This window comes from Phyllobates terribilis, unplaced genomic scaffold (assembly GCF_046119375.1).
Source record: "Phyllobates terribilis strain yellow unplaced genomic scaffold, ASM4611937v1 Scaffold_4__5_contigs__length_816908805, whole genome shotgun sequence".
In the NCBI taxonomy this organism is placed as follows: domain Eukaryota; kingdom Metazoa; phylum Chordata; class Amphibia; order Anura; family Dendrobatidae; genus Phyllobates; species Phyllobates terribilis.
Genome location: NW_027362764.1, coordinates 730,313,416 through 730,336,596, shown reverse-complemented (window position 1 = coordinate 730,336,596; position 23,181 = coordinate 730,313,416). Strand labels below are relative to the sequence as shown.

General features: G+C 44.1%; 1 protein-coding gene across 7 annotated transcripts in view; it reads left to right on the top strand.

Moving 5' to 3' along the window:
• CSMD3 (CUB and Sushi multiple domains 3) overlaps positions 1-23,181 on the top strand; it is a 2,085,767-nt gene that overhangs the window by 1,705,825 nt on the left and 356,761 nt on the right. For all 7 annotated transcript variants that reach the window (XM_073679791.1, XM_073679790.1, XM_073679789.1 and 4 more), the window contains 3 exons: positions 7,448-7,517; positions 8,510-8,626; positions 14,291-14,500. In XM_073679791.1, the coding sequence (XP_073535892.1) occupies positions 7,448-7,517; positions 8,510-8,626; positions 14,291-14,500 (397 nt within the window). The remainder of the gene's footprint in view (positions 1-7,447; positions 7,518-8,509; positions 8,627-14,290; positions 14,501-23,181) is intronic.

The following is a 23,181-nucleotide window of genomic DNA, read 5'->3' as shown; positions in this document are numbered from 1 at the left end:
AAATGAGCAAGGGTCCAGTGACACAGTCATGGCTTCGATGTTCACTTGGAGATACTCCTGCACCATCCTCTCTAGGCATTGACTATGTGTCAGACTTCTTGTCTCCTGTGGCCTTGCAAAGGATGGTCTAAAAAAGTGGTGAAACGATTTCACAAAATTGCTGTTACCAGCAGATACTGTGTTACTGTTACGGTTTGAGTGATGAAGACTCGACAGTCCCACGGTTGGCAAGTTAGAACTGTGAGATTCACTTCGTGCACCACTGGTGTTTTGTGGAAAAGCACATGTAAGATTCTGCAACAGCGTCTGCAGATACTCCTGCATGCGTCAATCCTTTTTTATGGCAGGAATTATTTAGGCAAACTTACTTTTGTACCGGGGATCTAAGAGTGTGGCAACCCAGTAGTCGAGATTACTTCGAATTCTGCAATCTGAGGGTCATGTTGCAGGTAGTGCAGCAAGAAGGCACTCATGTGTCTTGCGCATCCAGGAGGACCAAGTCCTTGTTGTGTTGGTAGCGAGGTAAGAATCATGCTTCTTTCCTCTGCCCTCTCCCCCCAACCTCGCACAACAGAAATGTGATCAAGGTCTCCCTCACCTGATGAGTCTTCCATGCCCATCGCCAGTTCATCCTCCACTTCTTCCTCGGCTCCTGCAACTTCCTCAACAGTTTGGCTGCTACCATGCGCCCTGTTTAATCCCTCTCCCCCACCCTCCTATGCCTGCCTCCTTGGTGCTGCCAACCGTCTGGACCTTGGAGATGTTATCCCTTCCGCATACGACTCCTCCTCTACTTCCTCCACCTCCTCTTGTCCGACCACCTGACTCTGAATTCTGTTTAATGTGTGCTCCAGCATGTAAATCACCGGAATAGTTATGCTGATAATGGCATCGTCGTCAGCACTAAACATCTTCGTCGCCATTTCAAAACTGTGCAGAAAGGTGTGTGGCGCCCCTGAAGGTGCAGTCACCACAGAGTTACTGCATCTCACGCAGAGGTGTGGTATCTCACCCTCAGGTAAGGAAGGCGTATGGCTCGGGACCCTAACACCTGCATCCAACACATACCCGCAGTGGGATTAGGGCGAGATTGCTCCTAAGGGAGAGCACAGTCCCAGGTCCCTAGCTGGTGGGAGGATCCTATGTAGTGGGTGCTTAGGGGAGCAGCTTAGGGGAGCACATGACAGGGAGAGTATAAATAGGAAGCCATCTTAGAAAGAGCAAGCCAGTCAGAGGAGGAAAAGTGACAGGAGCAGAGGCTCGTCATGAGCTCTGCTCCGGAGGCGGGCCTAGCCTGGGAGGCCCAGGACTGAAGGAGAGAAGAGAGGAGTGGGAGCAGGAAGGCTCCAGGAACCGAAGGGACCCTAGGGCTACGGGCCGTGCAGAAGGCCACCTGTACTCCCGCTGCTACCAGGAGGTAGAGGGGTCAGGCCAGGTAAGGGGAACCGGTCCCTCAACTAGAGGAGAAACAGCAAGGCTCAACTAGAAACCGGAGGCTGCAGCATTTCATGTACTGCAGGCAAAAGTCCACACCAGTCTCACTAAGAAGGTAGCCACATAGGACCCAGGGGACGGAACACAAGTCGCCCGCCAAGGCCCGAGGATACCGGATAGAAGTGTCACTGGGTGTGAGGTGCAGGGAGAAGGCCAGAGAAAGGACACACAGAAGGGGGTCCTGCTAAGTACTCCGGAGCTATCTGGGGGTGGACTGAGCCCCTCACTGAGTACGCACAGCACGACGGGTGAGATAGCTCTGGTACCTGTAATCTGGACTGCAACAACTGTGAGTAAAATCTTGGGACTGCATCACACGGACTCTGTGTTCATTACTGACTCCCTGCACTACAACCACCATCATCCACCCACACTGCCCTGAAGCTACACTCTTCCTGTGGTGAGTAATAATACCATTGCAGCAAAACCACCAGCTTCAGAGGACTGTTCCGCAGCGGCGGCCCCTTTGGCCGCACTCCACAGGTGGCGTAGTCGGACATTATAAAATCCATATATACAAATTACCGTTGGATTGACCGCCCTGGGTCACGGACCGGGTCACCGCCACAGTGACTACAACCCCCAGCGTCTACCGGCCCGGCTCCGGGTACCCCACGGCCCAGGGGGCGCATCAACTTCATAGGTCCCTGATCTGAGACCACTCCTGCTGTGTGATTTGCCCCACCTCTGGATCTCGTTGGCCCAGGCTATACGTCAGAAACTATTGCACCAGGGCTTGTCGGTGCTGCCACAGTCGCTGCAACATGTGCAGAGTTGAATTCCACCGTGTCGGCACATCGCATTTCAGCCGGTGAACTGGCAGGCCCAACGACTTCCTTAGAGATGTAAGTCGTTGAGCTGCGGGATGCGAACGGCGGAAGTGAGCACACAGCGACCGCGCCCTCTGCAGAAGGCCATCTAGTCCGGGATAGTGGGCTAAAAATTTATGGACAACCAGGTTCAACACGTGAGCCATACAAGGCACGTGTGTAACATTGCCCCGGCGAAGGGCCGCACCCAGGTTTGCAGCATTGTCGCACACGGCCTTCCCTGGTTGCAGGTCCAGTGGAGACAACCATTTATGAAACTGGGTCTCCAGAGCTGACCACAAGTCCTCAGCTGTGTGACTCACATTTCCCAGACATTTCAAAGTAAACACTGATGCCGTTGAGCCCTGCTGCCAACATAGTAAGGAGGTGCGCAGTTAGAAAGCAGGTGGCATTACCAGACAGGCTTTGGGTGCAGGTGGAGGACCGAGAGGTGGTTGAGGAGGCAGAAGCAATGGAGGAACTTCTAGATAAAGAGGATTGACGTACAACTCGCGGGGACGGCAAGACTTGGACAGCAGCCCCTTGTCCTGCTGTCACCAGTGTTACCCAGTGCCCTGTCAGCGACATGTAACGCCCCTGTCCATGCCTACTCGTCCAAGTGTCTGTGGTGAAATGCACCCTGTCACACACAGAGTTTCTCAAAGAAGCGGTGATGTTGTGTGTGACATGCTGGTGGAGCGCAGGCACACCTTTCTTTGAGAAGTAGTGCCGACTGGGCATCTGGTACTGGGGCACTGCGACGGACATAAGGTCTCAAAAATCCACTGTGTCCTCCAGGCGGAAAGGCAGCATTTCTGTAGCCAACAGCTTGCAGATGGTGAAATTCAACCTCTTAGCATTCTCATGGCTAGGAGGAAATGGTCTTTTACTTGTCCACATCTGAGGGACCGAGGGCTGGCTGTTGTGCTTTGACGGGGTTGAGTAGGGTGTCCCTGGCAAACTGCTGGTCTGTGAGGAAGATGCAGGCGGACATGTTAGGTTGCCTTGATCCAAAGGTGGTGCTCTCGATGTCAGAGAGCTCTCAACACCAGCAGGTGTTTCCACTTCCCAATGAACTGACGACCTGCCAATTACACTGGCTGTTGCAGGTAAAGAGGTGGCAGGTCTGCGTCCAAAAACATGTGTGACTGCTGTCCCCCCAGTCACAGAGGATGAAGAGGCCGCGGATGCACAAGATGGGGCAGACGGTGGTTGGCCCAGCCTGCTAGGCCGCATTGTAGCACAGTGAGCTTCCCACTGCAACTTATGCTTCATATCCATGTGACGGTACATGCATGAAGTACTCAAACTATGGATTTTTTGGCCTCTACTTAGCTTTTGGTGACAAATATTACATCCTTATCGATCTGAATAAATGCCCAGGCTATGCAAGGCTTAGAGCCCATGCAACCTGAAGAGCCACTATGACTTGTGGTCAGAGGCGGAGTTGTGGTTGAGGATGCAGTTGTTGACGTGCTTCCAGTACTCCGTCTCTGTCCAGGAAGGCGCAACCTAACCTCGTCGTCAATAGCATCTGTGACGCCCCGCTGCGCTTGGTATCACAGATCCTAGAAGAGTGTATTGATGGAATCCTCCACAAGAGGCCCCCATAAACATTCACACATCTCCACCTTCCACCTCAGACCAGCAGAGGGAGCCCGTTAGGGATATAAATAGGGAAGGTGGAGCTAGGCAGTTCAGTTCCTCTGAAGAGTTCCTGCAGTAGAAAAGCCTAAGAGAGGTCAGTCTGCAGTGGAGCTCAGTCTAGTCTAGAGAACTCAGTTAATAGTTCAGCAGTGGAGCACGAGGCTCCTGCTAGCTAGATTCAGGGAGCCCAGATAGAGCTTAAGGTGTGCCGGCGTCATAAGATCGGTGAAGCGCGGCAAGCTGCCGTTAGTGTGTATAGCCTATTGAGGGCCCGAGTAGGCCGAAGGCGAGTGGCGAGTTAGTACATAAGGGGCAGAGGAGCTTAACCAGCTCACCCCGAAGCATTTACCGGACACCGGATCCGAGCTTACCGGGATCTCTATGACCCAGTAAGGCATAACCGGAATCCCTGGAGAACTACAAGTCCCAGGATCGCTAAGGTGCTGATACGTAACAGAGCCAGGAGACGCTTAGGCCCCGCATACTGGGAGCGTGAACTTCAAGAGAAGGCCCTACCACAAGGTCAGCCAGCGCAGGACAGAGACAAAGTTAGGCCTAGCTCCAGGCAGGTCAGAAACTTACTGCGCAGAGGCAAGAAACAGGAGGCCCTACACCCGCTCATTGGGGAGGATCCTGATATGCACCCTTCACCCTACAGTGCTCCAGGATGTGCCTGAATTTCCTCCAGTAAAAGGTACTGAAGTGACTACAGTGTCCGTTTCCGTTCTTGCTCTGACCCAGCTGGGTCTCGCCTGTCCTGCATTCCCCCTGCATACGCTGCCCTGAGACCTAGCTCCACCTGTGGGGAGCTATACCATCGAGCTGCCTTATCACGGGCCTCAGTGGACTGCTGCAGCGCTGGTGCTTCTCACCAGATACCACAGGTGGTGTCACAAACTCTTATAAAATTAACAATTATCCACCCTTTTAAAGAGTGACCCCAGGGTACGGGCCAGGGAGCCGACCACCGCGACATCCCAAAGGCCAGGCAAAGGCCCGGGTGACCTCATCGACTGGCTGACTGTGGGTTGACAGTAAGTGGGTTCTCCAACCTTGTCATCATCACCCTGTGTGTTATCACACCCGTCGTCCTCAAAGCCAACCTCTTCTTGCCCTGACCGAAAAGTCAAGTTGTCGCTCCAATCAGGTATTTGAGTCTCATCATCGTCTTCATCATTGTCTCCACCAACAGGAGTTACAGTTTGGGAACGAGGGTCTACATTATGCTCAGAACCTTCGTCATCTGGTCCTGGATCCGACTTATAAAGATTCTGGGCATCAGTGCAGATCATTTCCTCGTCTGGATTAACAGAAGCTCTGGAGCAGACCTCCATTTCCCAGGCTATAGTATGAGTAAACAGCTGTGCAGACTCAACCATCTGTGTTACCCCATACTCAGACGGGCAGCTGGAGACTTGGGAGCTGTGAGGAAGCAAGTGCGATTGGGGTGACACCTCTGAGGACTGGAGTATTTGTGATGTTGAAGTTGAGGTGGAGGAGAGCCCACTTGAAGGAGCACTTGATATCCGCTGAAGCACCTGCTGTTTTTGTGCCTCATCTGGAATTTGTAGCGATGGGCGTGTCCGTAACAAAGGGATCGTATCACATTGTCCACGAAAAGAAGTCGACATGTTAGTTTGGCTGGAAGATGGTCTTTCTTCTGCAGATGTTACTCCCCCCCCACCGCGGGGGGCTCGACCCACCAGCGGACAGGAACCAGTATTAGGAGAGGGGGGCTGGCCGTCAGGGTCCACCGCGGCTCTGGCACAAACCCGGCGACACGGAGGTGGCACGGGCAGGAACGGACTGGCCGTGTCGGCTTCTCACTTTTTGGATTTTAGAAGGGCATGACATGCCTATATCTGTGTCTCCCCCTCCTTTTACTCCTCCACCTCTTTTATTTTCGCATGACTATATGTACTTGTCACTTTTCCATGTGTTAGTTATGTCTTCTGAGCAGTTTGTCAGCTTTTGGACACCTTTGAAGGTGTTTTCTATGTGTTTCTATGTGTTTTTGTTTGCCTGCTATTGGTTTTAACGGTGTTCGAAGGTGTTCGACGAACAGTTCGACGAACAGTTCGGCGAACACACGGGTGTTCGACGAACCGAACCGAACTCGAACACTACGGGGGTGGCTCAACACTACTTAGCAATTCTTAAAACGCAGTGGAAAAATTAAAATTTCACTATAATTGGTTGCTATGATCAACATAGACAGTTTTATTGACAGTTTTGATAAATTTGCCCAATTGTCTCTAAAGACATCTCCCAACCTTATTAATCTTGCAAATCATTTTTGTAACTGTTTTTATGGATATGCAAACATTTGCTGACATTTTGATATATATGTAAATTCATGTATTTTGGGCTAAAAAAACAATTTTTGCAATTTAGTTTCAGGAAAAATTTTCCACCATTTGCATTTTATAGAATAAGTTAACTGAGAATCGGTCTATCAGCGACTTCTGAAGGGACACGTAAATCTCTTGTCTTTTTCTGAGCTCGGCTCATCTGATTTATGACCACAAAATTCAACTCAACTCTGATGTGGTCTGTGGTCATAAATCAACACAAAGTAGTTAAAAAAAAAAGAGTTACAAACTTCCTTGTCAGAACAAAATCAAATATGGATTCATGGATAAGTTATTTTTCAGCCAGACAGTGCAGCTTAGAGTCTATATGTAAGGCAAACCATGCAAAATTGTTAACAAAAACCCAATTGCCAAAATTATTTATAACCCAAAATGCAAGCAAAAAAGCTCCTGAAGACGTCCGTAAGTTTTAAAGAAGACGCACCTTTCTTCCTTACATTCCTCTTTTACTTATTTTATTCCACATAAAATATCGATTATACAGCATCTTTACATAGAGCCCAGTACTATAGTTGGGCGTAATTCATTCACGGGACTCCGGGCCATTGGTCATAAATCCCTTACCTTCCGGAATCCCTGGCCTGGCTTTAGAAAAGCTGGGCTGGCGCAATGTCATAATTGTCGGGGATCCTGGAAGATTGGTGAGCCTCTCATCCAGTGGTGAGTTTACTTACCTGGCCAATAAACTAGAGTTCCGAGAATTGATATGTCCAATTCTATCCAACACGTTCATGTATTACATGGATTTATTGATTTAAATGGACAGCATGTTGTGCTTCTCTTGTCCTGTGGTGGTGCTATGCAGAAATTGAACTCTTATTGCGAAGTATCTCAGAAGATTTCAACTGATCGCTAGTGACTCCAACATCATAATATCCTGTTCTCTGATTATATTTGGTTGGAGTTAAAGGGTAATGCTCTTACCATTAAAATATTCTTTAAAGAAGATTTTATTTATAAGGATTACAAGCAAAAGTTGTAATCAGGAAAATTTTTGCCAAACTGTAGATGGAGGTAGACTGTTTATATCTGATGTAGCTCTTACAACGGCACACATCTCAGTATATCAAACCGCTACTTTACCATTGTTATCACATTCTAATTTATTACCTTTTTTTCCCACAGGGACATTCTCACATCACATGCATGCCTGGACCAGTAAGAAGATGGAACTACCCGATTCCCATATGCATTGGTAAGTTATCTCTAAAAAAAATGTACCAATAGTGTCATAGGTCATAGGTCATAGGGCATATCATTGGTGCAACCTATTCAGCAGCACAGAAGCCCAAGAGGCTAATTTCCATCTCCAAAGCTGTTGAAATTGTGCATTATTATGAACTATTGGACTGCAAAGGGCCCATATATTTGCTCTTGCACAGGGGCCCTCTTACGTCTGTGTCTGCTTCTGTCATAAGTATATTAGGGATGAGCAGATTGATATGAGTTTGAGTCAAATTTTCTGACTTTCGTGGTGCCACGTGATTTCAAAAATGTTGAGATTCAATTTGCAGAAAAAATTACTTTTCTGGGCACCATTTCTCACATTGGTGAATCATCAGAGAGCGGACTAATGTCTTTTTTCGTGGCCAAACAATCTTCCCCATTATGCCCTGGAGCTATAGCATAACATTTTACTAATTTATTCTGCTCACTTAAATAGCACCTGCAGTGCTGCACAGACATTGTTATCACTGTCTCCAATTTGGCTCACAATGTAAATTCCCAGTAAGTTTTTGTAGTGTGCAAAGAAATCTGAGTACCCAGAGGAAACCAATGCAACTACAAGGAGCGCATACAACTGTTTGCAGATATAGTCCTTGGTGGGATTTGAACATAGAACTCCAGGGCTACAGTGCTAGCCATGGTGCCCATCCCAGTTTATTTTAATTATTTGATACAAACTGATTTTAAGGGGAAAGTTTGACAATGCTGGCTAATGTGAATTTAAAATAGTCCTCTCATCTCGTGTGTAAATATGTATTTGCAAGTCAGTAAAATGGTGCCCAATATAGTACACCTATTGGCTAGGGTGGATGATTTGACATCTCTTGCTATTGCACTCATATTGCACTCATATGACGTCATATGACGGAAAATAAGATTTCCAATAGTTCATCATTTATTACAAGAAAACATTTGCCAATCTATTAAATTAATTGTCAATCTAACTATTAATCTCTTCAGCTCAGTGTGGTGGAGCGATGATTGACTTCAGTGGGGTGATACTCAGCCCTGGATTTCCAGGAAATTACCCAAGTAGTTTGGATTGCACATGGACAATCAAACTGCCTATAGGTTTTGGTAAGTAGAAATCTGCTTTTCTGTCTTTGCAAAGATGTTGAATATTTCTCTATTTCAGACAATTAACCAATATATCCTGATCAGCCATACTCTTAAAAACATTGACAGGTGAAGTAAATAACAGAGATTATCTCATCCGACAGTTCTGGAAGATGATGTGTAGGAAGCAGGAACAGTGAGTCAGAGCAGAATAGCAAGTCTTGTGCGGTGTTCCTGGTATGCAGGGACATACCTATCAAAAGAGGTATACCTACTATAAGGTGGCTAACGGACACATAGTTGATGGGAGGTATGTATCACAGAGATGGCTGTCCTCTGTGATGTAACCCGGAATATTCCTCTAGTGCACGTAAGCACTAAGATGACTGCTTGGTGCACCTGGGGCCGGGCTACAGGTATTTGGAGAGATGGACGGGTCTTGCTACCCACATAACTCACCTCTGGGTGTGGTTAAGATATAAAAGGGAGGTAGTTGTTTGACACATGATCAGTGTGTTTGGAGGGAGAAGGCCTCCTGTGTGTTGTAATGTCCCGACTGAGCCGGTGAACAGGATGCTATCCTACCTGTGTGCCCACAGGACTGGCTAACCAAAGACGTTGCCTTAAGGACTCTTTATTTTGTTTTTTGCCTGAACTAAAGACTGTTTGTATTCCTTTTTTCTTTTGCCTGGTTTATGAAGTAATAAACCGACATGGACATTTAAAGGAACATGCTTCCTGTTTGCCTCCTGTCGCACCCAAGTGAGTAGAAACCCCGCACTACCAAAAGAGGTCTAATGACAGACAATTGGTCATGGGTGCCTAAGAAGGGGAAGTGAAATCGAGTCTATCTGGTCCAATCCCAGAGCAGAGCTATTGCTGACCAATCTTTTGAAAAGTTAATGCTGTGACAAAATGACCTCAATGTATACAGTGTATCACAGCTTGCAGCATATGGTGCATTATAGCTGCAGACCATTCAGACTACCCATCCTGATATCTAGCCAGTGTCCATCATTAGAAGTGCCTAAAAAGGTCATGCGAGCATAACAGAAATATTGAGCAATGCAAGATGGTGACATGATTTACATGTTTTATATATCACGTGGATGGCTGCTTGCATGTATATTACTTTCCTCAGGTAGAGAAGGCACCAAGATTCAGTATGGAATAATATTCACATGGGTCTTGGCATTTATGTGGATATTACTCTGAGACATACCATGTGCCTAAAGATGCACAGACACAGTACATTACTTCATGACAGCAGTATTTTTCTATAATGGCATTAGTCTCTATAAGCAGGATAGTGTACTGTCACACAGCAAAAAATGTCCGGCAATGATTTGACAAGAGTTCAAAATGGTGACCTGGTCTCCAATCTGATTGCAAGGACTCCGGGGCGACTGGCTGCAGCTCTTTCCTCTGATCTATTCAGCCCTCTGGACAGCTCCCTGCTAGTTCAGCTACCAGTAGCTGTTGTTTCTGATTGGCTTCACCCTGTGATTTCCTGATTGTCTTCATCCTGTGATTTCATGATTGTACACCCTATTTAAACCTAGCCTTGCACTTCCTTCCTAGTGAGATTATTGAACTCTAGCCTCTATCTTCCTCATCTGCTGCTCCTCCTCAAAATTATGCTGTAGTTCCTGTGTACCGACCTCTTGCTTCCCATGGACTACATTTCCCACTGCTCCTCTATACAGCTGTTCTGGTACCAGAAGCCAACTTTTGACTCAAGTTTGGCCGAAGCTGACAAATCCAAACTTCCAAGGGTCCACTCAATTAGGCTCACTAGGTCTTCACTTGTTTGACTAAGTTTGACACCTAAGTATGTGATACCCTTTCCAAATCAGTCACTAAGAGCAATAATGAAGTTTTTAATAAGTGAGTCCAATATGCTAATTATAATGATTTTCCAAATTGGGCATTGCTCACAGGATAGTTATCTATAGCAGCCGAAACACGCCCATATATGCGATATTAGAAAATCCCTTTGTAAATACCATACAAATTAGCATACTGGATGCACTTATTAGAAATTTCCAAAACTCTGGAACCATTTGGCGGATAATTTTGTTTTTGAATACTCAGAGAAGCAGCGTGAATAAAATAAGAGCTGAAACTGGGAACTTTTGGCAAACAAGAAAAACGAAAAATAAATATTTGTATTGTACTTTTATCAAAATGGGCTCAAAGAGCCCCCTTGACTGGTTCTCTGAAGAGAACCTGTTATCAGGATTTTATACACTAAATTCACGTCAAGTATACAAAGGTGGTTTAATACTGAGTAAATCTTTACCTTTCTTGTACAAATCTGTTTTGGGGCGTTTAGAAAAATCCATAGTTGAAACTGTATGCTAATGAGCTGCAAGTACAGTTGGCGGGTGTTTCACTAGCTTCCCTCCAACCTCTCTCTCTATTACTCACCTGCTGCCTGCCTCCTGTCTTTGACTGACAGGTCACTAAAACATGAGTCACCTGTCAGTCACTGATAGAAGTCAGAAAAAACTGACCGGCACTTCCAAAACAAGAAATAGCTGTGTATAGGTGCTTACTAGGAGCAGCTACTTCCATATATAACTAACAAACAAAGTAGCACACTGTAACGCTAAGTATGCAAACATGAAATATATGAAATTTAAATAGCATTACTGCTGTAGAAAATAAAAATAAATGGGAAATCTTAGCGCATAAATTGGCCAATTCATGTGTACCAGGAACCTGCCTATGTGAACTCCTCTCTAAGAGACATAAGCCTGCTTGTGTGTGGGAATGAAAGATCCTGTTGCAATTAAAACCACATGTGGCCTATAGGCAGAATGCTCAGTCAAGGTTTATACATAGAAACAGAAAAAACTGACCTGCACTTCCAAAACAAGAAATTGGTGTGTACAGGTGCTAACTAGGAGCAGCTATCTCCGTATATAACTACCAAAGAAAGTATTTCATGTTCGCATACTTAGCATTACAGTGTTCTAATGGCCCAATTTATGTGCTTTCTCATTTATTTCTATTTTCTAGAGCAGTAATGCTATTCAAATTTCATACATTTCATGTTCGCCTACTTAGCGTTACAGTGTGCTACTTTGTTTGTTAGTTATATATGGAGGTAGCTGCTCCTAGTAAGCACCTATTTCTTGTTTTAAAAGTGATGGTCAGTTTTTCTGTTTCTGTGTATAAAGGTACCGTCACACTAAGCGATGCTACAGCGATCCTGACAACAATACGACCTGGCAGGGATCGTTGCTGCGTCGCTATGTGGTCGCTGGTGAGATGTCAAACAGTTAGATCTTCCCAGCGACGCAGCAATGATACGGCGACCCTTAGCTACCTGTATAACGATGCAACGCAAATGCATGCCTATGTGTCGTTGGTCGTTGGTAAGGTGTTAAACGCACCAATGCATGCTACCCAGCGGGACTTCAACGATCAAAAAAAGGTCCAGGCCATTCCGACACGACCAGTGATCTCACAGCAGGGGCCTGGTTGCTGCTACGTGTCTCACATAGCGAGATCGCTACTGAGGTGGCTTTTGCGTCACAGGACTTGTGAATCAGCAGCGATCTCGCTAGCAATCTCACTTAGTGTGATGGGGCCTTAAGGCTTGAGCGAGCCCTCCGCCTCTAGGCCACAGGCAGTTTAAATTGCAGCAGGATCTTGCATTCCCACACACAAGCAGGCTTATGTCTCTTAGAGAGGAGTTCCCACAGGCAGGTTCCTGGTGTGACGAGAAACACCTTAACGTGGCTACCAGGTACACATGAATTGGCCAATTTATGCGCTAAGATTTCTCATTTATTTCTATTTTCTAGAGCAGTAATGCTATTCAAATTTCATACGTTTCATGTTGCATATTTAGCTTTACAGTGTGCTACTATGTTTGTTACTGATAGAAGTCAGGTTGCAGGCAGGAAATAGGGAATGAGTCAGAAGAGCTGTAAGTGCAGGTCCCGCCCACTGCACTTGCAGCTCATTAGCATACAATTTCAACTTTGGATTTCTCTAAAACAGCTAATTGGATTTTTACGAGAAAGGTAAGGATTTTCTCAGCATTAGAGCGCCCTTACATACATGCCATCAGTTTGAGGTATACAATTCTAATGTCTGATTCTCTTTAAATACTTTTCTGCTAATCTATTTTTCCCAGATACCATAGCCTACCTTTGGGAGCCTTATATAAAAGTGAATAGAGTGATAGTGCACATAATCAATCGCTGCCCCACTCATAAGGTGCACTTAGGACCTTCTTTCTGGATATTAGTGGTGGTCCAAGTGGTTGGATCCCCCACTGATCTACCAGTTATCACATACGAACGTATATATAAAGATACATCCGTAGATCACACAATTTTTCATACAGGTCTGTTCCTAAACATGGCACGCATAATTTTTCAACAGGGACTTATTCCCCAGAAAAAGAAACGATACGAGTAAATTACTGAACCGTAAAATAATTTTTATTGAATCAAAAAATTAAAAAGACAATAAAATACAATACAGTGCTTCACAAAAATGAGCGGGCAGAAGAATAGTTCTGTAAGCACAAAACATATTAGTTATATAGACAAAAAATCACATGTTATGTACACATGAAAGACCGTAAAAGCATTGTATATCACCTGTGAACTACAGGAACAAGTAAACACGAACAGTCTAGTATAAAGAAATAGATAACAAGCCTACACATAGTTTTCCATGTGGTTGTTTAAATGGGGGACGACGGGCGGGCGGCTGCACAGAGCACTTTATTAAGGTATTAACCCCTCTGATATCCATTTTGCATTTATTCACACGCATTTAAACAACCACATGGAAAACTATGTGTAGCCTTGTTATCTACTTATTTATACTAGGCTGTTCATTTTTAGTTGTTCCTGTAGTTCACAGGTGATATACAATGTTTTCACGGTCTTTCATGTGTACATAACATGTGATTTTTTGTCTATATATCTAATGATTGAGCTGTAAACTAGGGTTGTCTTTATACTATAGGCTATTGCTGGCTACACAATTGTTGTATTATTTAACAACCAATTAGAGCATGTCTCTTTCTTTTACATCCTTTTGGGTATGAGGGTTTTTGATAAAATATTTTTTGTGCATATAGAACTATTCTGCTTGCCGCTCATTTTTGTGAAGCACTGTATTTTGTTTTATTGTCTTTCTAATTTTTTGATTCAATAAAAATTATTTGATGGTTCAGTACTTTACTCATATAGTTTCTTTTTCTGGGGAATAAGTCCCTGTTAAAAAAGTATGCGTGTCATGTTTATATTGCGTTTATGACCAAAATTACTGCATAGGACTCCATTAGTGAAACGTTCTTTTTAAGGTGTGTACCTAAAGCCTTAGTTTATAATTTTCTAAGCTTTTGTGCAGGATTTAAATGGTGGATGATGGTAGGTTATCATATAGTCTCTATAAATCTACACAATGCCAATATTTAATATAGAAATGTATATTTTTCCCTATATAAAAAGTGAATTCTTCATATTTTCTTGCAATCTGAACAATAGAACTTCAGCTTTTTCTGCCAGGCAAAAAGTGTTTGCACCGATCAGAAAAGGACACAGTCCATGAAAACAGCAGCAGTGCAATAAACAGCTGGAAGTGCGCTTTACATCTGCTGCTTTAATTAAATGTATCGTTAGGTAATGTAATGTACGTGATTTATCTTATCAGGTGTGCATCTACAATTTGTCAATTTCTCCACTGAAACAATACACGACTACCTGGAGGTACGGAGCGGACCTGCAGAAACTGGCTCTGTAATTGGCAGGTTAAGTGGTCCTCAGGTCCCTGCTGCACTGTTCAGCACAACCCATGAGACCAGCTTGTATTTCCATAGCGATTATTCTCAGAACAAACAGGGATTTCACATCATTTATCAAGGTAAGCAATGCACTTTGCTATTCTAATGCAATCAATAAAAAGTTTTTAAAATGTGCATTTCGTAACTTTGTGCGCAGTTAGTACATCTATTTATATCCTGGCTACAACTCTGACAGCCAAAGTGCTTGGGGATTTTGGGTGTAGATAGGAGAGGATCTGTCTGTGCTCATAGTGAAATGTAAAGTTTGTTCAGAGCAAGCAAAGAAATGGTCGGAAATAGTCAACAGTCTGAAAAAATGAAGTTCGAAAAGGTTTTTATAGTTAGAAATAAATGAAAAAAAGCAGGTAGAAAAAAATAGTAAAAAGTCATACTCCTTTGCTATTTGCCAGTGCTGGCACACTGGTGGTGCTTGCCATTGTTTGTACTGCAATGATGATATTGGCAACATGAGAGTGTTGAGGCCAATGATTGACTGCAGGGGTCACATGCACATGGTTGGTCCATCATTACTATAGGAAAAGTGAGAGACAAGCATGGACAACCTAAGCAGCAGCGCTGGGAATTAGCGGGTAAGCAATTGTGTTTTTTTTTTGTAATTAAGCATTGTTCCTGATATTTTATATTTTTCATATCTTGAAAACACATTTGGGAATTTTTCTTAAAAGCTTCTTCGAATACAAACATATAAAAAAATATATTTTTAGTGGACCTATACTGAGATATTCTAGGATAAGTGGCATGAAATGTCCAACTTGAAAAAAATATATATCTTTTGATACTCTCTCTGTAGATGTTTATGCTATATGTTACTACAGAGAGAAAAGGTATAAATATAATAACACAGTGACTGTGATATGACTTGCATCCTTTTGTGGGTTGTGCTATGTAACATCTGTAGTGATTCGTGCCACCTCTGTTTCCACTGCCTTTTTTGCTTGCGACGTGTGACAGCGCCAGTCCTATTTTTTCCCTTAGACTTTTGGTGTTGCTTTATAAGGGATCTATGGAATTAACTTTAGTCTAGATGTCATCAATCTTTCCTGAGAGCCCTAGGCAGGACAGTCAGCTGTTTAAACCCCTGAAGCTCTGACTCCCACTGCCAGTCAATAACTTTTCTCTCCTGGTTTATACTGCTGTGCTGTCATCTTGTTTGTTTGTTCTGATTATTCCTGTTCTTTGACCTCTGCGTCTTTTTTGACCATCCTCTTGTTTTACGATTCTGTTCCTGATGTGACCTCTTGGCCTCGACCCTGCTTGGTGACTCTTCCTGCCTCTGGTTTGCTTTTCTGGACAGCAGCTTTTCTGTGGAAGCAATCCAGGGGACCCTAATGTATTACCAAATCCCTGTATAGGGATTAATGAGTGAAGGTCAAGGTTCCTCTGGAATCTGTCATATGGACTAGCTTGTGCCAAGTCTGTCCAATGTAGCCTTCTTGAAACTGTGGCCTCTGACAGTCATGATATATCGAATGTCTCTCATGGGAAACTCGAGTAATTAATGAAAAATTTGGAAAAGTAAGTAAGTACGGAGAGATGTGTAATTCATAATAAAGACTATGATGAATTCTAATAGCAGTCGTTTGCCCAGTTCCTGTAGTGAATTAATGAGATCTGATTTCTTACATGTTGTATGTGTCTCAGCAGTAGTTTGAGATTACGACGATAATTATTGTTATGACAACAGTTATAGAACTAATATGTCAGGTCTGAATATATCCCTTGACATTTTATAAAAACTGACCCTCCAACTGCTACTAAAGTAATGTGTATCAAGATGCAGGTTCTCCAGGGCAATGAGAGCTGTTGTCAAAGGTTAAAGAAGGTGCAAAACTGACGATTAGCCGATCTCCGATTCGGCTTCAATATAATCAAGGGTCGTCTTAACACTGCAACCCTCGTAATGATGATTTTTAAGGTTCTGTAAACACAGATCCTTGCATGAATAACCCTTGTGAATCAATAAGCATGGCACGTAAAAGCTATTAAAATGTCTTCACATCTCAGAAAACTACTTTAAAACTTTTATTTAGTGTTTAACAAGGGTAGTGCCGATGTACAAAAAAGGGAGAATCTCTGTCTACAGATGCGCTCCTGGGACTGAAGATGAAGTTCACAATCTTTATTATGATTATAATAGGACAACACATTTTGGTCTTTTTTCTCTTCCTCTGGTCTGAAATATAACAAATGTAATGTGTATTGTATAGGATGTATAATCCTGTTGGATTTCACCCTATGGTGTGTATTTTGGCCCCTTTTACATAAAATAAGGATAGGTCATCAATATAAGATCATTGGACCTCAATTCCTGATTCATTTGTGAATAGTACTGAAAGCTCTTTCCTGTACCCTCATCAATATCAGATTGGTGGGGTTCCAACTCCCAGCCCCTTGACCAATCAGCTGATTGAAGGTTCGGAGGTGCACCGGAAGTGACAAAGCTCCAGACATTGTGTAGTGACCGTAATTGATACTACTTGCTCTCTCATTCTAGCTTCATTTTGACCAGCCTAAATAATATTTCCATGATGATTCAAGCTTAATGGTTTCTGGGATTTGTTCAATATTGCCTTATGTTGATGTCAGTCCTTTCCATTAGTCCTTTAGTCTTATAATATTGGTCTAGACACAACTATCTTAATAACTAAATGGTGGTCAAATCAGCGGGATTATCATTATGACTAAAATTATTTTGATAAGAATTACAAGGTATATAGGGAGGGTTTATAGTTAGTAAGATAAATAAATGCTGAAATTGCTTTGAAATTGCCACTCAGAGATTCTGGTGGCTGTAAAAAGACCATGATGAATGTATGAGCTTGTTTCGGTCCCAATGGATAAATATTCACCAAGCCACTACAATAGTTTATGGATGAGAAGAAGCTGGAAGTGTTAATATACCGGTTGAGTTATTCTTGTACATTGCATTCAACATTCCCTCATCTCTGCTGTGACAACTAGTTGGTTGCTTGTGTTTATAAAAGTAAAATTTACCTGTGAATATAGCTGTGTAATAAATCCTGAATGTTTCATCAAACTTATTCTCAGACAGCTGCTCATGCATTGTCACATACTAGTGAAGACATCAGGGTATGACATAGAGACATACATTGCCTTTGACAGGTTGACGTTTTCCCAAATGAACTCTTGAGAAGTTGTAAGATACTACAGAGTGGTGAACATCCCATCCAGGTTTCTTGTGATATACTCTAAATATAACCCAGCTGAAAGCTTTTCCTGAGTAGCATTTTTCCGAGGATTCCTTGGCAAAAAGCATTATTTATCAAAAATCAATCTAATGGCAATAAATCTAAATATTTATCCTTCAAGAGTCTGGAATATTTATAGAATATATTTATGGAAAATATAAAATCAAAAGAAAAAAAAACCCTTAATTTAAATTTCTTGTCATCCAGAGGTGGTCAGTGACCCCAAGGACATGATCTATTAAGGATTTTCTTGACTTGAGATGTCATGGCACAAAAAAAGACATCGGTCAATAGCTTGTGTAATGTTAACTTATCTTTCTCCTCTTAAAGAATAACTAAACAGTTGACTGTATTTTATTTAAATATTTTTATGCACATTATTTTTCTGCACATCAGTGGGTGTCTGCCTCCTAAGACCTCCACCGATCTCCAAACATAGAAGTGTGCAGCCTGGAAAGCAGGAGCACACAGTCACAGAGAGGAGTATGGATTCAATAGAATATGACTTTTTATTGTATCGATATACTTTGCTGTGTACCCACTCAGGCAGCTGTGTGGAACTTCTCAGCCAATTTGTGGTGGTCTCAGGACCTGGTCTCCCACTGATCTGCAAGCAATTCAATTATAGCCTATGGCCCCGGTTCATCAAAATGTTTATGAAAGAAAACATGGCATGAAAAGCTTAAAGAAGTCTCAGAATGTTTGCACAGCGTATGCCATTTTTGCCCAGCTCAGACATAGTGCACAGAGCCGGGTCAAAATGAGGCAGACAGAGTGTGGTGACCCCAACTCATCAATTTCATGATGAGTGGTGGAATTCCTTATACAACAAATCATACTCCAGTCCCTGATTTTGATTAATCAGGGCTTAGGACATTCTGTTAAATCCGTACTCCACTCTGTATGTGCGTTCAGGCAATAGCTGTTTGTTCCTGCCTCGCAAACTGGTCACTTCGCTGCCATCTTTTGGGTGATCAGTGGGAGTCTGAGGACCAAACACCAACAATCTACAAGCAATTAAAGAGCCTAAAAATCTTGTTAAATATTTAATTACTCTTTCTTTGACAAGTTATAAAGTTGGTCCATTGTGAGTCATAATAATCATTGTTACATCTTGTGGTAGATCGCTCACTCGGCTGCACACGGAGGTAGACACAGGTACGCCGTCTCTTTAAATCTTTGGTTGATTTATTGTAATGCTGCATAAACCAACCTTTAGTCCATAAAAATAAACCCAGCCGGCTGGGCAAAACAGGAAAACAAAGCAAAAATGGTAACACATAGAACACAGTCTTTGGAGTAGCAGGGATTCACCTGCTGAGAGTTCAGCAACTCCACATGGTTCAAACACAAGCTCCCTTCTGGAGCTTACTTCTCCAGACATTGAACTCTGAATGCCTCAGCAGGCGAAGTATTTAAACCTCCCCCAGACCACACAGTGCAGAGTAGATATGGAGAACAACCTTCCACCCGCTCTATGGTTGTTCTCATAAAAACACGCCCTTTGGAAATGAAGACTTAACCCCTCCTTGCGCAAAACATGCTGGAGGAAACTTAACGGTTTCAATTCACTGACACCCATAGCTTCAGGGAAACATATCTCCCCTCTACCACTTTATCAGTGACTTTGTCACAATCTGAATATGCATCATAGTACAGAGCCCTTCATAAAACTAAACAACAACATAATTGTATGTATGAGCCTCATACAAACACATGATATACATTAAAATAAAACATACAGGATACCTTCAGGTACCATCAGAGAAAGCTTGCTGCATACTGTTATCTATTGAACCCAATATTAACTGATTAATGACCACTTCTCATATGTTTACAATGGGAGTTCAATGTCCTTAGAACACACACCAATACATATTTATTGTGCTAGTATATGTAGGCTGCCTGATAAATCAGTCATCTGAATGTCAGGTGTCTAGCAAAGCTGGCAAGAGAATCCACTGGCAAATATTACATTGAACCAATTGAATCCCAGGTCTACTATTTTTGACTCACAGTTGCACGGTTTGTGCAATTCCAGTACAGACCTTCCATTAAGAATCTAGGTTACCTATACTAACTATAAATACACTGATATGTTTCTCAGCTTACGTGTTCTCAGCCTTTACCTCCCAGACACCATTATCTCTTTTCAAACTTACAAGACCCCCTTCTTGTCTCAATGATGCCATCCATGGTCATATTGTGAACCAATATTGATCCCTGAACCTATGGGTCTCTCAGCTAGCTCACACTGTCTTATTCATGACTATTATGATGAGCGAGCATGCTAGCTACTGCTTGGTGCTCGCCCGATCATCTCACTGCTCGAGATGCTCGGCGATCGCCGAGTATTTCCAGGGTTGCTCGGCGGGAGCTTGGGTCCCCTCCCTGCATGTTTGGCGCTCTTTAGAGTGTCAATCAACATACAGGGATTGCCTGCCACTCATTGTAATGCCGCAGCCATGGTGGTTGTGGCATTACTTTGATTCGATGGCTGCACAGTGTCATCAGGTCTATATCAGACCTGGCCCAAGTCTGATGCTCGTCACAGTCACTCCAGAATCAGTCAGAGTAGAGAGAGGTGCTGCTGCGTCAGCGAGAGATTTGCTTGTGTATTAGGTAGTGTAGGGAGAAAAACCGTACATTATACATATCCATCTTAACAAACAGTCCTTTTGAGGACTAAATAATCCATCTGCAGAGATATCAGGCAGGCAGTGTATATTGGAAGGCAGGCAGGGTATATATCAGACTGCAGAGAATATAGCACAAGAGGCTCCATTCCAATTCTGCCTTCTGCTGCTGTTAGATATTTCTATACAAAGGCTCAGGTCTCAGTGGCCAGGAATACTTTTTTTTGGATCTTAATCCTCAATATTTGCATTAAAAAGCAATTCAGAGAACACCGTTTTTCTGCGCCATTGGCTTGTTGGCACTGCAGAATACAGCCAGGTCCTTTCCATATTACAGCGTTAGAAATCCAGCTATTTAAAACTAAGTTTTCAGAAAATACTGCCATTTTTGGCCTTCATTCCAATTTTTTTCACTGTGTCAGCGACATTTTTGACACCGGTTTGCTGTTCAAACTAGTTGTCTACAGGCCATGTATTTAACGTTGTCAGAAAATACTGCCATTTCTGGCCTCCATTAAAATTTTCCTTCAGTGTGTCAGTGAAGCAATTCACACCAGTTTGCTGTTCAAACTAGTTACCTACAGGCCAGGCATTTAAAACTCTGTTTTCTCCGTCAAACGGATCACATATACGTTGTCAGAAAATACTGCCATTTCTGGCCTCCATTAAAAGTTTCCTTAGTGTGTCAGTGAAGCAATTCACACCAGTTTGCTGTTCAAACTAGTTACCTACAGGCCAGGCATTTATAACTCTGTTTTCTCCGTCAAACGGATCACATATACGTTGTCAGAAAATACTGCCATTTCTGGCCTCCATTAAAAGTTTCCTTAGTGTGTCAGTGAAGCAATTCACACCAGTTTGCTGTTCAAACTACTTACCTACAGGCAAGGTATTTAAAACTCTGCTTTCTCCATCACACGGAACACATATAAGTTCACTCCAAACTCAGTCATTTGTAGTGAGCGTGGAAGATACTGTGCCTTTAAAATGGGCAAGGCACGTGGCAAGGGATGGGGAACTGGAAGTGATGGTGCATGCAGAGGCCGAGGACAAGGCCGTGGGCAAGCTGAAATTGTGCCACAACAAACACTCACATCTTCTCACCCGATATTCCTGTCCCAATTCCTAGGGGACCGCAGGACACCACTATTGAACCCAGAGCAGTGTCAAAAGGTTGTTGGTTGGATAGCGGATAATGCTTCCAGTCACTTAGCCACCACCACCACCCTGTCTTCGACACGGTCAAGTCTCAGTAGCCGTGAGTCTGGACCGCATATTCCTCACCCTGATCCTCCTTCCTCCCACCATGCCGAGTGCCTGGAGACAACTGATCCCACACTTGGACACTCTGAAGAGCTGTTCACTTTTCCATTTGTAGATTCGGGCCTCTCGACCGGTCCACTTGAAGCGGGGGAAGAGGAGATCGCGTGTAGCGATGCCCAAATATTTGAGCTGCCACGGTCACACGAAGGCGATGGTTGGAAAGTGTCACAAGAGGTGGACGATGATGAGACACAAATGCCAGAAAGTCAGGAGGAAGGCCAGGATGCGGAAGTGGAAGACGAGGTGGTGGATGATATAGTAACTGACCCAACCTGGCTGGAGGACATGCAGAGCGAGAACAGCAACACACAGGGGGAGGGAGGCAGAGCACCCCAACAGGCAGGAAGAAGCAGTGTGGTGGCTGCAGACAGAAGGCTGGCAACTATTCCCCATAACAACAACACGAAGGAAGTTGCCAGAACAACTGTTAGGTCTACCCGAGTCTGGTTGTATTTTAAAAATTCTGCCAATAACCCCAAAAAGGCCATTTGCACCACCCACCAGGCCACCCACCAGGCCAGCATCAGCAGGGGTGGCAAAATAACCAGCCTGACCACCACCGCATGATCAGGCACATGGCAGCAAAGCACCCGACTTTGTGGGCCAAACCGCAGGGTCCAGGAACAGTGTCTGCAGGTGTCACCATTGCTTCTTCCGCTGTTGTGCATGCAAGCCAATCGCCTGTCCATGGTGCATGCAAAGATGCCTCCTGCCCTGCACCTGTCATTGCGCACTCTCAAGTAGCAGCATGAGGAAGCATGTCCATGTCCTTGTCCCAGCGCAGCGTTCAGTTGTCCATACCCCAGTTCTTGGAACGCAAGTGCAAATATGCAGCCAATGCCCCACAGGCCTCACTACTAAATTCTCACATTTCACGACTGCTTGCTCTCGAAATGTTGCCTTTTAGGCTCATGGATATGGAAGCATTTCACAACTTGATGGTGGCAGCTATACCTCGGCACTCTTTCCCCAGCCACCACTATTTTTCCCAGTGTGCCGTCCCCGCATTACACAAGTACGTGTCCCAAAACATTAGCCGTGCCCTCAACAACATAGTTACCTGGAAAGTGCACCTAACCACGGACATGTGCTTGTGAGCAGGGACGGTATATGTCGCTGACGGCACACTGGGTTAACATAGTGGAAGCTGGCACCCAGTCAGACCTTGGGACGGAACACATCTTCCTGATGCCAAGGATTGCGGGCCCTAGATCAATCAGGGTTGCCCCCATGGTCTACAGCTCCTGCACCTCATCCTCCTCAGCCTCCTCCTCCTCTTCAGCCTCCATATCCGAAATGACCACATCAGTCACAAGCTGGAAGCACTGCAGCACTGCCTCGGCCAAGCGGCAACAGGCTGTGCTGAAGCTAATATGCTTAGGTGACAAACCGCACAATGCTGAAGAGTTGTGGACAGCTCTGAAAGAGCAGGCTGATCTGTGGCTCACACTGCTGAACCTACAACCAGGCATGATCGTGTGTGACAATGGCCGGAAACTGGTGGCAGCTCAGAGGCGAGGCGAGCTCACACACGTACAATGCCTGGCCCATATGCTTAACCTCGTGGTTCAG